We start from the raw sequence: 18,533 nt of genomic DNA on the forward strand, positions 1-18,533 counted from the left end.
TTATTGAAATAATTAGGTCCCAAATAGTGTTGGCGAAGTTAAAAGGGAATGTGAATGAAGTGTGGAATTTATCGATTTGATCCTATTTTACAACCCGGTCCACTGTTAAAAGGTGTGGGAATAAGTAGCGGAATATTACATAAAAAATGGGGTTCAAAGCTGTCCCTTTCTTTAAATTCCCAGTTGAAATTATCATGGAATTTTTTTACCTTTGAAATAAGTATACATATATGATTTCAATAGAATACCGTTTTATATAGAGCAAGGTTTCGTAAATTTTTCCAAGACGGAATACTAAACAAATCTTAAAATTTTGACGGAACACCTGGGTTATTTTGTAATAAAAAAACCTAAACAAAATTTTTTTTATTTATTTAAATATAATCATATAAAAGAAACTATTTTTGGTCACTAGGCTGTAAAACAACTTTTGGTCATCTCGGGGGCCGCAAAATATTTTTTCTTATGGAGCGTGGAAGGGTTAATTATAATTTAATAGGAGACGACGACTTGTAGAAAGTTAAAAAACGTTATTCATAATAACAAAAACATGTGCCACAGGCGAAAAAATTACAAAAATTACGAAAAATAAAAAATTAAAATTTGGAACTGAAAATTGGACTTTCAAATATAACGGCTCATTTGTACATATAAGAATATATTATTATTAGTCATCGGAGCCTGAGGGGGCCGTGTATTGTTCAAAGGTTGTAAATGCATTGTTAAAGGTTTGTCGAACAATGAATAGCACTGTGACTATCCTACCTCTAATTATTATATAGATGGTACCAGTGGCGTGCGCTGAAATTCTCTCTCTTTTTGTCGTACAGCCGTACTTAATGTGCACGAACGGGATACAAGAGGAACAGCCTGTTCCTCTTGTATCCTGCTATGTATGTATTTTGCCGTACAATTTAGAAGAATTATATTTTAGCATTGTCCTTCTTGAAAAGATGTATTTTTTAGAGATACAATCTTCTTCAATTTCGCCACTCGCTTTTTACAATACATATAAAGCTCGTAGTATGTTTTCAAGTGTGTTCACGCAATTTTATCACGAAATTCTATACTGGAACGCGTGCTCATAGGTCAACACTGACGATATTAGATATGATTCGCTGCTTTGCCATTAGAAATATCGCTTTAATTAATCACGAGAACGTACAGCGGCAACGAATACGTTAAATGCGCGCACACACATCGGCCTACTACTTACACTTGTGTACAATATAAATCAATTTTAAATGTTTCGCAATGAATTCTTTTTCGTTATTGTATTTATGTATAGGTACAATGTAAGCTTTGCCGAGATTGTTGTATTTTTTTTTATTTCTTTTTAAGCACTCCCATGTCGGAATCTCGCACATGAATAATTGCCCTGAAAAAATCAGTTTTTTTGCAAGCACACTATAAATTTGTGTCATAGTTCAGGCCGCGTGACATGTGGCCTTTGCCTCTTTGTCTCTAGATTTGAAATATATCGCAAAAAATGCTTAGTTTTTCAACCATTTATCGCCGACATGTGTTCTAATAGAAAATTAAGCGATTCTATAATAAAATAATTGCATTTATGCATTTTAAAGCGGTCATTTATTATGCTAATTATGCACGTTTTCGACGCGACCCATTCACGCTCCATATACTGCGCCGAAAACTTAATTGCTCGAAAAAAAATCTGCACATAATGAACTGCAACGATTGTGCACACATTTTTATTTTCTTACAATGACGCTGCTTATTGCTTTCATGCAAAAGTTTACCATTGAACCTTGTAAGATTTTAAATGTGTAAGTGCATATGTGTCTTCTACAAATACATACATACATATGAATTCATTTCTATAAAATATTTAATATATTTTCTCAACATTTCAAGATATTATTATAGATAATTGATTATATCTTTATTTAATTCCATTCATATTTCGAATTGTCAATAAAATTAACCCTTTCCCTTTTTGGACCGGCATTTTTATCCATTGATCTGCGTCACATACTTATATATCATCATAAATTACAGTCATTCACCATTTACTACTGGATGAACGCCTCTCCAACACGCTTCCATCTGTTTTGCGCAACTCCTATCTATCTCACCGCACACACACACATATTTTTCAAATTTAGTCCATCTACTTTCTTTGTAGACTTCCTTTCACCCGTTTACATTCTCTCGGATACCATTCGAGCACTTCTTTCGTCCATTTTTCTAGCCACGTGACTCGCCCATTGTCATTTCAATATCTTCACTCTTTCCACTATGTATATCAACTACCCTTGTCATATATACTTTTCACTCATATATTTCGTTCAATGTATTTCAATCATTTATTTCGTCCAACCACCGGCGTGGACTAGTGGTTAGCATATTATACATTCGAGCGGAGTGGTCACGGTTCGATTCCCACTAGTAGCCGTTGGCCAGACCTTGGTTTGTGACTCCAGGTCGATCGTTTCCTTTCAGAGTTTGCAAATTTGTCTGATTTTCATTGGAACGGTTCCTGTAAATTGGCATTTCTTTTCCAAATCTCTCTTGCAAATCTCAAGCTATTCAGCGGTTTGAGGTTCGCCAATTTCTATAATAAAATTCTGCAAAAATGACTCCATAGATGTCTCTATGTATAATGTATGTAAGAATTCGCATTGTATAAAAATGCTTGTATTAATTGTATTATTGTATTGTATCTGCATTAGTACACTCGTCGCTATGAAGTGATCTGTAAAGGCAAGTGTACATATACATACATATATAGTGCATTGTTAATTTCAAATAAGTCAAGCTATCTTCAATCTATTTGCGCAGTTTTTTACCCCCATCAATGATGTGGCGTCATATGCAAATGACCCACTTGTTACTTGCTCAGTAACTTGCATCTTACATATTTTATTTTATTTTACTTTACATAGATATATACCAGGAAGGCTTGATAGGAAGACCCTAATGCGCCTTCCTGGACAATTAATTACAAACAACGCAGCATTTTTATTACACAAATCACTGTATTTTGAACGCGAAATTAATTATTAATACATTGATACATCTATGAATTTTAAACTTGTACATATTTTTTTACAAATTGTCCATACATAATACAGAAGATTTCTGACAACAGGTAGGAAGATTTTTTTGCCAATTTTAAGGAACCGTTTTAACAATGATCAGATAAAATTTGCAAACTTTGATAAGAAACGATCGACTTGGACTCACAAACACCCAAGTCTGACCAGCAGTATAGCGGGTTCGAACCCAATAATCACTTGGTCTAAACATACACGCTACCACCGAGCCATACTTTACATGTACATACTTGTACTTTACATGTAGTTCTATCTTGACATTCCATATTTTACTATATTTTTCGTTTGTCGTTTCGATTTGCTAGGCATAGTAGATTGGTACTTGATTTTAAACCGAAAAATATTGAATACACATTTGACATTAGTTTTGTTTTAGAGTCACTGAAATATAAAATACACTGTGCATAACGTTGTGTGACCAAAAGTCGTCGAGTCTCTGATTGATGGCGTCGGATGCTGACCTGACCGCGTCCAGCTGATTTTGCGGTCCTTCCGAGAAACGTAGCCTCTCGTCGACGAAGGACCGACCGACAGAAAAGGCATATGAGCTTGAAATCTTCACACATGTGGGTAATAAATAATGGGGCGAATTCAGCACATTTCGGAACCCCAGAAAGCAGCCCCTAAACGCAAACGATCATTAGAAGCTGGGTAGCACGTGTGTGTATGCGTGTGACCCTACTCAAGACAATAAATTACAAACAAGAGATGCCATTGTCGGTCGTAGAATTGACCACGTTGAAAGTGGGTTTGTGCACGCTGAAGTTCAGTCAAGTTCTGACCCTTTCGTGCCGTGGCTGCGTTTCGTTTATCGTTTGTGTCGCGGTCGTTAAACGAGGCAAACCGTGTAATTCGAAATTTCAGCCAATTGACTCCAGTTATGCAGATTTGGCTTTCTTTATTAAAGCTTTGGAATTGCAAGGTTTGAATGTACTTTTATATACATACACAGTTTCGAGAGACGTTCATGACAACTTGAGCTTGTTTGAAGTTAATTTGTGGATGCAAATATTATACGATATTTTTTTTTATGTTTGAAACTTCAAATTAGATTTGTTTCAGCTTAAGTTGAATGCTTCTGGTATAGATTTATTTTTTCTTTTATTTATTTATTGCTTTCTAATTATTTTGTATGCATATTCGTATGTAATTTATTATACCATCCATTATTCCTTTGAATTGCGCCGACTTTATTTTGCATACTGTCTTACTTGCTTACATTTTTCTGGGTACCATTCGTGTATTACTCTTCCGTCTTTCAACCACATGTCTCACTGCCATTTCTACTTCTTACTACAAGCTTCTATTCTGAGTATTCAGGATCTTATTATAATAGTTTTGAAGCATGTTAAGAAGCAGCTCCAGCTCAATTTTGTAAAACTTAAAAATAATAATGAACATGCTGAAGCTGTCAAGTAAATTACTTTAATCGCCATTTAATTTTTTCTGGCCACAGTGTCATTTTGGGGTGACCTGTAAAGACACTGGTATACTTGTGTATTAAACAAATAAACAAATAAATGAAAATTCATTTAGATCGCAAATCTGCTATATTTTGACAGATGTGCGACCTAGAAACGCTGGTTTTTATTTTCCAGCAAATACTGATGTAATTAATTTGGCAAAATTTTTAAAATCTCACTTGTGCTTTACCCAAAAGTTTCTATTATTTAAAAAAATCATTGGCAAAGTAAATTCTATAGCTGTATAACAAGACCTAAGCCAATAGATTAAAGTGACCATTTTTTACAAATTCAAAAACCAGGACATTTGTTCCAAAAACATATTATTAAATACTTCAATTATTACGAACAACGAAGATTAAATAATCATGGACTCATATTTATGAAAAAATGAATTCGTTTTCTTGAATGCTCTTATAAAATTCTACACAAGACTAGTTAAAATTATACTTAGTGATAAGCAAATATTTTAAGGTTAAAACATTCAATTTCGTTTTATCATTGGACTATATATTGTTCATCAAAGTATAAAATACTTCTGTTGGTGGATTTGTTCCTGATAAATGGAAAGAAAATTTGACTAATTTGCCAATAATTTTGTAGAAGACTTTGTATCTTTATCCATCTAGATAAAAAATTATATTACATAAAAAAGTATATTGGTGTTATCTCACGACTTACCAGGGCAGATACCTAAAAAAAACAGCACTGTCCTTGCAAAATCAGTACGAATGTACACATATGTATATAGGTATATGTATGTACATATGTTCAGTTGTGTTGAAAATGGGATGTTCCAAATGCGTGTGGTCACTTTGAGGCTTAAATGCGCATTCGTAGACGAGATCAAAGTGCACTTTAACAGCAATCTGTTGCGATTCTGCTACTAAAGATCACTAGTACAGACTATGAGGATTCGCATCGGCAAAGACGACTTGTCGATCAGAGGAAAATCTCTGTCATACACACACACACACTCGTTTGCAAAGTGTGCTCGTGTGTTTTATGTTCAAATTAATGTGCACCAGCGTGCTCAGATCAAAGTGCTCGTGCTGAGCGCGACAGGTGCTCCACTCGTAAAACGTCACCGGGCACGACGAGGGACAACTTGCGACGGTATTGCACCAAAGTTGCGAGACTTAAAGCCGAATCAGTGAGTGGACAGGATGATTGACGCCGATGGTGTAACTGTGAGATGTTTTTTTTGCACCTTGGACATATAGAATTTGCAATTTTATCTATCAATCATCTGAAAGTTTCCGTGTACCACTATAGATCGCGAGTTTAACAGACTTTTATTTTGCCTTTGGCGTTGATTCTCTCAAAAAAGTTGGTCAATCCAATGCATGAACCTTTGGTCAGTTATACTGTTTAATTTTATTCAATGTCTATGAAAATTTTAAGTTTTTTCAATGTCTCAATGTCGTTGAAAAAAATTACAACAATCAGCTTGATACTTCTGTATTTTGAAAGGAAATTTCTATAAGAACATGTTTATTTATATAAAATTTTCACGTGCTGAGAATTCGCTTTAATTCACCTATTTGAATTCATGGCTGAAAATCCAGAAACTGCACGAATCAATTGTGTTTGAAAATTCTGGCAGTAAAAACTACTTGTTTTCTGAAAAATAAAACATCAGCTATTTATTTTAATATTATTAAGCGCTATTTAAACACTAGTATTCTTCCCGTTGTTTTCAACGGGTGGTTTCGGAAAGGAATTGATACACGAATTAAAATAAGGTTATATGTTATATATGTATAAATATAGTGTAAGGTAATTTATAGGCACGCGCGCGCACGTAATATTAAGTGTAATCGTAATAAAAAGTGCGCGCATTACACGTTCACCAAACGAGTCCGTTCGAAATGATAAATTAATTGTATGTGTGTGTCTATGTGTCACCCATCGCTCGGCCCGACGTCACATGACGCGCCACCCCCTCCCTCCACTTCACGGCTATCACCCTTCTTACGGCGAGCGTTATTTCAGACAGACATACACACACATATGGAATAGCGATATTATATAGGTATATATGATTCCCAACTCAACACCCTATCCAAGCTAAAAATCAATCGAAGTATGTATTTATTTTTAATAATATGTCAAAGATGAAAGTCTTAAGCTCTTGTGCTTTGTTTCAAAATTATGTAGCTGTTTCAGTTGTATCTTCTAGTTGTAATATATTTACTTGGAATATATTCCATCTAACCTGGTAGGTACCAACTACCGTTATAGTTGAAGTGTACTTTCAGTTATAATATATTTTGACGTTTAACCCATATAAGTTGATTCATATGGCGAATTACATTCCATCTGGTTAAAATATATTACAACTGAAAATTCAGTTCAACTATTTTTACTTCACTCAAATTCACTCAAAGAATTTCGTATATCTAATTTCATAATGTTCGTATCAGAAAATGCGGATACAGCCAAATATTAAGCACGGGATCGAACCCGGTAACCTCTCAGTGCTAAACATAAACGCAACCACAGAGCCATACTGCTGACTATTACACAAAATTTGTCAGTCAATTGATTTTCATTGTACATATGTGTGGTTAAATAAAGACATTTTGAATTTTGAAACCATCAATTAATTGTGGGTGCCAACTTACATTTACAACTCACTCCATTACACATATTATTTATATGTGTAATGGACTTAAATAATAGCAGCAGATTAATATGTATATTAATCTGCTGCCTGGTCGGCAGCCCCGCCGGCTTGCCATATTTCGACGACACTGCGCAAAGATATGCAGTGAGCATTTCAGCATACGCTGCGCATGCGCATAACTAATTTGATTATTGAATTTGACGGCTGAAAGCCCGCGGGCCGGGAAATTTCTGAAAGCTCGTTTTGGGTTGTGTCGGTTGTGCGCGACAGTTTCCTGTCTGGTCGAACCGGTCGGGTCTCGTCAATTAGTCCAGACGTCTTTAGCTGCCGTTTTCGAAAGGTTCCTTGTTTGTTCAGCTCGTCTTCTGCGTCTTGGAGTGAGCCCGTGAGTGAGTGGTCGACGGGTCCCTTGTCAAACACTGTTTTTAATTGTCTACCGCCGATAATTTCTCCGTTTTCCGATGATGGCTCTATTTGTGTTGTACACTGGGGCGCAATTCTCAAAGCGTGCTTCTTCCGGTCGAGTGCAAAGAGCTAAGCGTGGTGAATTAATAAGTATTTAAACGAACGCTCCGAAATTGACGTTTTGGTGACAGCGATGCTAGATATTCTTTCATATATTTATTTATAACTAGTTGTTTTACCCGGCTTCGCTCAGTACATATTTGTAATATAAACAGCTTTGATTTTTGAATTTTAAATGCTTTTTATTATTACTAAATTATGTTCACAAAACATCCTATATCTATTTTAATAGCTACTGATCTACTGATCATTTTCTATTTTACAATTTTAATTTAATTTTGTTAGTAATCATAGTATTATATTATTCTAATGTTAATGTACAGCGTAATAGGAAAAAGAGCTCAAAAACCCATTTACAATTCCTATACATAATACATCTAATACATAATTATAATTATATATAGAGCGTAGATTATCGGATATTATTTTAACATATTTATCTGGTAACCTGCGCTCATCATTACTTTCTTAATTTGAATGTGATGAATGAGTGGAATCTTAATCTACTCTCTTCCATTTGGGCCTCGCTGTGATTTTATTTTTATTTATATTTTGTTTTATTTTATTTTACTTTTTCTTTCTCCTTTGTATATTTTTATATACTATTTTAATTTTGTTCAGTGTAAACAAAGAATGGGATTGATGGATTTTATTTTTAATTTTTACACTTTTGTTATTTTTTTTCTCTCTGAATGATGTATTATTTTCCTTTTGTTACTTTTTTTTTATTATTTTATTTTACCATGTTTTCTGCTTTTGCTTTTTTCCTTTATTTACAGTTTACTTGTTTTTATATCATGTTTTTATATCTTTTTCAAATGTAGGCCATTGTGGCGCATTAGGTTCTTCCTGTAATGCCACAATGGTCCAAAACTATTAAATAAATAAATAAATAATATTAATTAAAGACTCTCTAAAGTCGATCACCTAAAGCAGATTGTGTAAATCAAACAGCTTAAACATGGCGAATCTAATAGTAAATATTCATGTTTGTAATTAGGATTGGCTTTACCTGTTACACCTTCCTGGTAGGGCTTCCAAGCCGGTTTAAACCGAAACCGAAAAGCCGGCTTTTTGACCATTTATCAAAAAACCGAAAACCGGCTTTTTGGCTTGATCCACCGGCTTTTTAAGGTTTTCTTTAATTAATGTTTTTTTCCTCAAAATTAACAATTATGAATTTCAAATTGTGTATAAACTCTCTTAGGTAATAGGCGTATATTTCTTTGAACATACATACTTTACATACTTTCTTTCTTGAGCGGTTTCTTTGAGATTTAGTAATGGACGAAGACCAATAAAATATTATTGAAAGTCGGAAAAATTTGAATCTCGGCTGTTCTTAATATTTATTCACGATTCCACAATTATAGTTCTTTTGCGAGGTTACACACTATTTTTTTAATAATATATTCTTGATAGTAGCTTATTTAAATCATTTAATTATTTTTGCGTATTTAGGATCTGCCATTTTACGGCTGTGATATATTATACAAATTGTATTTATTGTAATATTTGTAATAATAATATAAAACAATGATCTTATGAAAGTTTATAATGTTTATAACTCAATTTAATTCATAAAAAAATATTTTTTTGCAAAATATAATATATATTTACATATTTTTTTTCGATATAAAAATTTTAAACTTAAAAAAAAATCTTAATTTTCTAAAACCGGTGAAAACCGGCCAACCGGCTTTTTATTTTTAAAAAAACCGAAAACCGGCTTTTTATTTCGGGCGGTATTTTGGAACCCCTACGCTTCCTGGTATATATGAAATAAAATAAAATAAAAATATTTGGTACTGCATAAGAAGGCTCCACTCTGGGCTCTTCTGACATTGACATTGTGACTTATTGTATACAATATTAAAAAAATCTACTTATTACACGATTCGCTATATTACAATCGTCTGATAAAACAATCTATCAATCGTCTGATTTTCCAATATATGTATGTAAGTATGTTGAAATTCGTCATGACACCAGTTCGTCAGGTCACGTATGTATCTACTGGAGATTTCGAAAGTAATTAATACATGATTAGGTGACTTTTATTTCACAGTCATGTTGAAATAAGAGTAGTATCGTTTAGCCAAGTCTGATGGTATAAATTTTATTGCAAGATCGGATAACGTGCGTTAAAACGAGCCGCTGGATTGTCGATTGTTTCCATCGTGTCACACGCTCTGCTCGAATAATTGCTTACTTTTTTGCCAGAGAATTTCCCTCATTCATTCATTCATTCACTAAAATGTCAACTTAATATATGTACAAACGTACATACGAGTCACAGTGAATGAAATGCACGACGCGTCGGATTACGACGCGCGTAATTCGACGACACCGACGCGAAAGGGTTAACGGGACTGTACGTTAGATCGTTCAAATTTGATTAAAGTTTGGTTTGACTCTAACCTGCGAGAAAGGCGAATTGATTGTCCTCTTACATACATACTTTCCAACGGAATATTTGGATACTATTCGGTAATAAAATCGGATATTTAATTTACATTTAAATATAATGTATAAGACTTAGGCCGGCTTTATGTTTTATGTGTGTAAAGTTTCATTGAAAATTTGGTTGCTTTTCCTTGACTTTATTCAGTTATTAATTGAAATTATGTGTACATATTTATATGCCTATTTTGTATAGGAACGTTTAAACTATATTTGCTCATACAAATTCTGACACAAATTGATCGATTTGAATATATTTAACTACATATTATTTAAATAATGTCTACATTTAAAGTAATGTGTATTCTAAATTAATTTAATCAAATTAAATTGAATGTTATGTTTTATTTTTGTTGACATTTCGATGGAAGTGCGTCCATTTTATTTTTGTTTTTTTATTATTACAAGGCTCTTCTATATTTCACAACAACATATTATATTATTTAAAGTTTGGACCATTGTAGCATTATCGGAATTCCTAATGCGCCACAATTATATCCTACATTCTTCCGATTGTTTTGAAACGTTGCCATTTTGCGCAGTTTGATCAACGATAGGTATTTAAATCAATTCCGCCAATACGATGGTGAAAAGTAATCGTAATAGACACGTTTAAAAATGATAAAATTTTGACCATCTTGACGTTTAGTGGTCACTAGTTTAGGTTAAACGCCTATAACTTTTTCTTTTTCACACTATATCTTACATATAACATTTGCATTATAGGCTCTCATTATCTCTCATATATATTTTTACTTCATTAATATGTTAAAATGTTTATAATTCGGTATACGTGTTATCAATAAAAACAAATGATGGATTTTGTTTTTAATTCAAAGAATGGAATTGTTTTTTTTATTATATTTTTAAAAAATGCATAGAAAGTTTATGTAATTTTTGCCTTTTATTGTATACTAGCTGTATTACCGGGCTTCGCTCGGTATTTGTAATACAAACCGCTTAAACATGACAAATCTAATAGTAAACATGTTATTAAATTTATTTGAATAGTTTTATTTTATATAAATTTATTTGAATACTCATTTGTTTTTTTTATTAAATTGACTGTCACAAACAAACAAAAATATGTATATAGTAAGTCTCTTTCGAAATTATATGTATACCAGAATCCGGTGCCAGTGTTCCCGCGGCTGTGCCCTCTAGGGCTCCGCCCTCTAAGGCTCCACCTCTAGTCTCTTTCTTTCAAAATTCTCTTTCGAAATTATATTATATGTATACCAGAATCCGGTGCCTGCGCCCGCCCCCCCCCCCCCCCGCGCGAAGGTGGCTTCGCCCCCGGGGACTTTGAATAAAAAAAATCGAATCCGCGGCTATGAATCGAAAAAAAAATACGAACCAACGAACGAAGGTTACATACATACAAAGTCTCTTTCCATATTATATATTAGATTTATTGTATTACATGTACGTAAGTTGATTTTTTTTTCTTTTACTCTTTTGATATAATATTAAAATATATACAAAATAATTTCTTTTGTGAAAATTTTATTCAGATGCGAGTGTTAACCCTTTCTACTCCTACGACGGTTCGGTATTATGGCACGTTCGCGTAAACACCGTTACGACTTTAGCACTTTTACATTATTATCTAAACTGAACAGATACTAAAACTTCGATTTTAATTAGCTATTTATTTACAAGCTCTCTCGCGGAGTTCTCTTTGTGTCCTGATTTATTGTCTGGCGCCCCACTCCCCCGCGTCTTGGATTTCTTTGATTTGTTTGCTTTTTTCCTCACTGCATTTCTCCTTTTTTCTTGTCAGTTTAGTAAACAAGTGCTTTAACGCGCCCGTTAAATAGAAGTCGCCGCTAAATCTGTCACAACTAAGGGGAGAAAGTAAAAACAAAATCGGAAAATAAAATTCGAATTCTTTTTACATATTTTCGAATCGCCTCTAAATAAAAAACAATAGACAAATTCTAACTTGAAACTTTTCAAACAGTTTCAAAACTCCTATCCAAAGTTTAAATTGAATTTTTCGCTCGTTTCCACCATCTTTAGGGTTGAGTCAGATTCAAATTAGACGCCGAACAGCTTCGTGTCCTTTTAAGACGGACTATTTCCGTCTTCCTAGTGATCTTTTTTGTCGTAAAATGGTGATAATTTAGTCGGAGGCGCCGATCTGTCAATATAACGCGCCAACAATTTTCATTTACGGCGGCAGTAACAATAGCTTTAACGGCCATATACGCGGGGTGGCCGTCATATCTCACGACACTAAAAATAATAAAAACCATGTCATCCAGCGGGGTTTCTACGCCGTTTTTTATTATTTATAATTTAACGGAACGTTTCTAACATATTTATAATATAATATGCCACTTTGGCGCCTAAATAAACAACGCTTTATATAACAGAAAGGGGGAAATTTTATTTTATTGTCGCTTGAATTGAATTGAAGAAAAATGAAACGGAAACGATCGAACCTTTCGCTGACCGCTTTGTATTTAAATTTTTAATGTCAAATTAAATGTCTACGATTTATATTATATGTATATAGTCGAACTGGTCTGCAAAAGGAAAGGGTTCGAGGTTCCCAGCTGTCGCCTTCCCTTTTATTTGTTTATATTTTTTTCTTCAAATTATTCATTCATTTCCCTTTTCCCTTTCTTTGGATGGTCATCAAAAAAAATGTATTTATATTCATCTATACGTATTTTATTATGTCTTGTACAATATAAAATGTGCATGTTGATTGCCTTGTATATTTTATTATGTACATACATATTATATATAGTTCTAAATAATAATGAACTCACGATTGAAATGAATTGTGTTTTAAATTTTAATGTCGTTCGTATTTTGTCAAGCAAGTGACAGGTTCAGAGTTTTCGGCGACATTTTCGTGACGGACATGGTCTTTAATTGGATTATATCGACGTCGTAATCTTCAAGAAAGTTGTTAACGCTTAAAATCGAATTCTGTACGTTCGGAAAAAAAGATTTTAAAATTCGAATTTGTATTAATGTTTATATATGTAAATATTTGTCGTTTTTATCATTTCGAATATCTTCGCGTGCCATCTCGAATATATTTTCGCGCCGAGTGACGATCGGCCATTTGATTGACATTTTTCTATGCGTACGAAATTTACATTTACACGCGTTTAATTAATTATTCAAATTGAATATCACGTTTTATCGCAACACCATTTGAATGTGTACGAGTGACTCTAATAATGACTGTTTTTTCAATGATTCAAAACAATTTAACGCCAATTTCAAATATGATATTTTTTTAATTTTTATCTCAAAATTATACTCATATTTATATGTGTAGGCATTTTTCGCATGGTTATGCAAAGCTTAAGTGGAAACCGGTCTAGAACAGATTCCCGTAAAGATTTATTTTTATTACTTCTTCGGAAAGTTATAACGTTTTTATTACTTGTCCCCCCCTTTTTTTTTGTTTTACCTTTCACGATTTTTTACGCTCTCTTTCTTTTTTACAATTCGGCGATTTTAATCTTACGTATGTATGTATTTCTCAGGATCGTTATTATATATTGGATTCCATTTTGTTTCAGACTCTCCGTGGAACACAATCCTAGCCCTTGTGGAAGTCATTCGGAGTCTACTTGTGGGTCTCCCAGTTTTCTTCAAGACCAATCTTTACATCCAGCCCTTCTATCCACGCCTACAACAGTATCTCCAGTCTCGTCTTTGGTCAACTGTTCCTTATCTTCTTTTTACTTCAATAATTCCTCCTCGCCGTCTTGTGTGATAAGTTCCCCTTCCGTGGACACCTCGTTGACTTCCTCCATATCAAACTGTTCCTTAGTGCCGAATTCTACTCAATTCGTCTGCACCTCGAATGTCAATTCCCTCTCACCAAACCAAAGAATCTCTTCTTCACCTCTGAGTCACTGCGCTTTAGCTGCCCTGTTGCCCAATTCTACGAATTCGTGCTCGTCGCCTTCTCTGCATTTATCTCCGGCGGATTGCCAAACGCTATGCTTGAATCCTTCGTCTAATTTGCTGACTGTCGATCATCAGAGTGGATGCGGGAATTCTCCCGGACCATTGTTGGGGGGCGAAAGCCTCTGCCCTTCGGTCTCAGCCTCTACAGCTGTGGCTTGGTTGATGAATGACACTTCTGGTATATACGAGTTTCATTCAACGTACTTGAATATTATTTTTGTTTTTGTTTTTATTGAAATTTTCTACTGCTGCAGGTGGAGGAGTAAAGAGCGAGGTGCGCAGTCCAGGACTGGGTGAGGGCGAAGCCCCAGGGGGTGCTGGGGCCCCTGCACCGCTCTACTGCACTGGGAGTGAAGCTCTCACTGCCTTTGATGCACCCTCCACAGCGTATCACTATTATAACAGGTAATTATAGCTTAAAGTCAAAAAATCTTATAAACATTTTTCTTCTGTGTACATACATACATGGGTAGTTTCAAACTTACAAGAATTGTTCGATTTTTTGGTTTTTGACTTTTCCGTCATTTCTCGTTGTACATAAAATGGAATAAGTTATGTTAACAATCAAAATAAAATATAGTAATTAATATACATATATAAAAACGGACGTGATGTATATATACACTAATATATGTGGCGGACGCGTCGACAAGTATGGAGATTTAAAAAAAACTAATTTTATAATACCAGAAGTATACGTTATGCATAGGAATGTGGTGTGCCGACCGGACGTTTCGAGGACACGCGGGGAAGTGGGGTGGGGGGGGTGTGGAGCGTCTGACATGTGCTCTTGATATTGATCACCTGACATGGAACGGGTGACGTCAGCGTCAGATGCACTGCGTGGGAGCGTACACACATCCAGGAAGACACACATTCATTCATCATTTCGAACGGGTGAACGGATTGGATCGGTGAGCGTGTAATGCGCGCATATAAATTACCTTACATTATATTTATATATAACATATAACTTTATTTTAATTCGCATTTAAATTCCTTTCCGAAACATTCGTTGAAATCAACGGGCACAACACTAGTAATATTTATAAAAATGGACGCGATTAAGTATGTATGTTTGTGAATATGTGGCGGATTCGTGGAGACAGCCAATCAGAGTCACAGAGGTGCACAACCAATTAGAGTCAAGTTGTCCACGTGGTCAAATAGTCGAGTAGCGGGGAAGTGGGGGGGGGGGGGTGGCGCGTCTGATATGTGCGACGTCAGGCCGAGCGACGGGAGCGAACGCACATGCATTCATTCATCATTTCAAACGGGTGAACGGTTTGGATCGGTGAGCGTGTAATGGGCGCACTCAACTTTTTACGATTAAAGGTCTGTTCATACCTATTCAGCACGACCCGAATCCTGCAAGTACGGACAGTATTCTTTAGTACATTCTATATGGACGCGCATGAATGCGTAAATGCGCATGCGCGAATGGAGTATGAATACGTCCATATAATGTACCAAAAAATACTATCCGCACTTGCAGGACACCTGCAGGATACGGGTCGTGCTGGATAGGTATGAACAGACCTTAATACGTGCGCACGGTCGCCTACATTATATTTATAAATAACATATAACTTTATTTTAATTCGCGTATCAATTCTTTTCCGAAACTACCCGTTGAAATTAACAGGCACAACACTAGTATAAAGTAAAAATAACACATAACCATATTTGGTACCCCTTGCTGTGAGTTCAAAACCTGTTAAGATGCCATGGATTTTGATTTTGAAAAGTTGTATGCACAACCTTCACACATGTCTACCTTAAATGCACAATTACAACGACATTTATCTGTTTTTCCAGTATGCAGCAATATTCAGCTGGGTCGGCAGCCGCCTATCACGTAAATTCGGCCGCTTCTTTCTACGGCCAATCTCCTTATACGGCGTATCCAGCCTCACCGCCTACTCCAAGGTGACTAACTCACTAAGAAAAGATCAACATTTTACACTGACACAATTAACATAACTTATGATATATATATATATATATATATATATTCCGTTTTCAAGATCGTCATGTAAAGGAGGCCCATCGTACCTCAGCCACTATGGAGGCATGGGAGGAGCTGCTACGGCGACTGGAACCTCATTAAGTGGAGTTCAATCTGCATATGCGAATCCTTATGCATCTGCTTACAGTACACCGTTTCCATCATCAGCTCAAAGTTTCACAGCCGCACAACAAGTACGTAGATTCTTAAATTGATACATTTTATACTATGTTATTGTATAGAATGAAAATATTCCTATTTTTTTTTTTCAAGGACTATTGTAACTATGCGTCGAGTGGTTATGGAGATGCAAGTGTCTCGGGAGCTTTGGGAGCTACGGGAGGTGCTAGTGCTGGATATGGAGGATATTATGGTGCTGCTTATGCAGCAAGTCCTCCGAGTTCGGCTGGAAGTGCTGCTTATCATATATCTTCAACACTTCCTGGTTTGTATTCTTATATTGCTTTTATTTATTATAATATATGTACATATACGTATATGACATTGTAAACAATGATATTTCCTGTTTTAGAATCTCCATCGTCTGGATTACCGTCGATGACTGATAGTCCACTATCTCCTGTTAAAAGTGAAACAAGTCGAAGATGTAGCGGAGGATCGGGGTTTGTCTTATTTTTAAATGCTTTATAAACACATTATATTTAATTGGAGGATTTTAGTAAATGGCATACAAACTAGGATAAGAACGTATTTTTACATACCTCCTTTACGTTTCACTTACGATTACAATTCAGGAAAAATTTTGCCTCTTATCCGATCGTTTTCATACTTTGCCATATTGCTCATTTTGGTCATCAATATAAATAAATGAATCCTCCGCCATTACGATAGAGATAAAATATCGTATAAGAAGCATTTCAGGTCCGAAGATTTTTAATCTCGGTGACAGTTGGTAGTCATTAATTTTATACATAGATGGCGGTAGTAAAATAAAATTATTCAAAATAATAATTTTATATACAAATTATAGAAGAGGTATGTTTTTAAAAAACTTTTTTTTATACTGAATAATTTTGACAATGCTTTATATTGAGTGTAAAGTCCGTGAGTGATTTGTCGTGACACCGTTATTATGAGATTCAAATAAATACAATTCATTACATACATACATACTTCAACTAAAATAGTTTTAATTTACAATATGCAACATATTTTACTGGCCAAGTTGCTAGATTTTTCAACGTGGCAAAAAACCTCTTACAGTACCGAATAAAATTCGATACTATTTACTATTCTCTACATGCATATACTCAATCTGTGTGAATTTATTATAATAATTAATGTATTATTATTACTAGAATGAGATACTTGAATGAAGACTACCCGACTGAGAGACAGATTTATAATGATTCAATCAGCTTAGAATCACTATCATATTTTTATGTGTTCTTCTTGTTTATTATAGAGATGGTACTGTTAAAACCAGAGGACGAGGAAGACGGCAGACAGCAGCTTCACCGTCTCAACCATTGCCGGAGCCCGCCACTGATAGAGTTTTTATATGGGATTTAGATGAAACTATAATTATCTTCCATACACTTTTAACGGGTAGCTTTGCGACTAAATTTCACAAGGTAACTAAAATAAAAAATGCTAGCTTAGTTATGTATATACTCAAGAATGTTTTATATATCATTTGTATTACTTTAGGACGCTCAACATATAACACATTTAGGATATCGAATGGAAGAGATGATATTTAGTATAGCTGATACGCACTTCTTTTTTAACGATATTGAAGTAAGTTACATTATGATCTACATATTATACACGTGTGTACAAAATGTTAAGTATGTATAGTAAATTGTTGTTGATGTTTAGGATTGTGATCAAGAGCATATCGACGCAGTGTCTGCGGACGATAACGGACAAGATCTCAGCACTTACAATTTCCAAAGCGACGGATTCTACACGGGTCCTGCAGGGATTGCTGGAGGTTTAGTTCAGGGATTAAATCCTGCGCAGACTCTGAGTGCAGCCCAAGGTCTTGGTCCACCTGGGAATCAAGGAGCCATTTGTAACCAGACGGTACGCGGTGGCGTAGATTGGATGAGAAAGTTAGCTTTTAGATACAGAAAAATCAAAGACACCTACAACAATTATAGAAATAGGTTTGTGATTTGACTCGGTTTGAAGTAAAATAAATGTTTTTGAGATTGTGAACAATATTGGTTTGTTTTTAGTGTCGGTGGATTGTTGGGTCCGGCTAAACGAGATGATTGGTTGCAGCTACGAGCTGAAATCGAAGGTGCCACTGAAAATTGGCTCACGCTGGCGTGCAAGTGTCTAAATGTAATTAATTCTAGGTAAATATACTTGACTGTTAAATCAATTATTTTGGTAATTGTTTGATATACTGGCGCCGATCTAAATCATTCAAAATAATGTAAAAAATAAAAAATTGC

The 18,533-nt window shown here is 34.8% G+C and overlaps 1 protein-coding gene across 1 annotated transcript in view; it reads left to right on the top strand.

Moving 5' to 3' along the window:
- Positions 1–18,533, top strand: part of eya (eya transcriptional coactivator and phosphatase 2) — a 40,960-nt gene that overhangs the window by 19,623 nt on the left and 2,804 nt on the right. The window contains exons 4-13 of the mRNA XM_077427096.1: positions 13,706–14,277; positions 14,354–14,504; positions 15,918–16,028; positions 16,127–16,301; positions 16,381–16,552; positions 16,640–16,730; positions 17,534–17,702; positions 17,779–17,868; positions 17,950–18,239; positions 18,312–18,434. Of these exons, the coding sequence (XP_077283222.1) occupies positions 13,706–14,277; positions 14,354–14,504; positions 15,918–16,028; positions 16,127–16,301; positions 16,381–16,552; positions 16,640–16,730; positions 17,534–17,702; positions 17,779–17,868; positions 17,950–18,239; positions 18,312–18,434 (1,944 nt within the window). The remainder of the gene's footprint in view (positions 1–13,705; positions 14,278–14,353; positions 14,505–15,917; positions 16,029–16,126; positions 16,302–16,380; positions 16,553–16,639; positions 16,731–17,533; positions 17,703–17,778; positions 17,869–17,949; positions 18,240–18,311; positions 18,435–18,533) is intronic.

This window comes from Arctopsyche grandis, chromosome 3 (genome assembly GCF_051622035.1).
Source record: "Arctopsyche grandis isolate Sample6627 chromosome 3, ASM5162203v2, whole genome shotgun sequence".
In the NCBI taxonomy this organism is placed as follows: domain Eukaryota; kingdom Metazoa; phylum Arthropoda; class Insecta; order Trichoptera; family Hydropsychidae; genus Arctopsyche; species Arctopsyche grandis.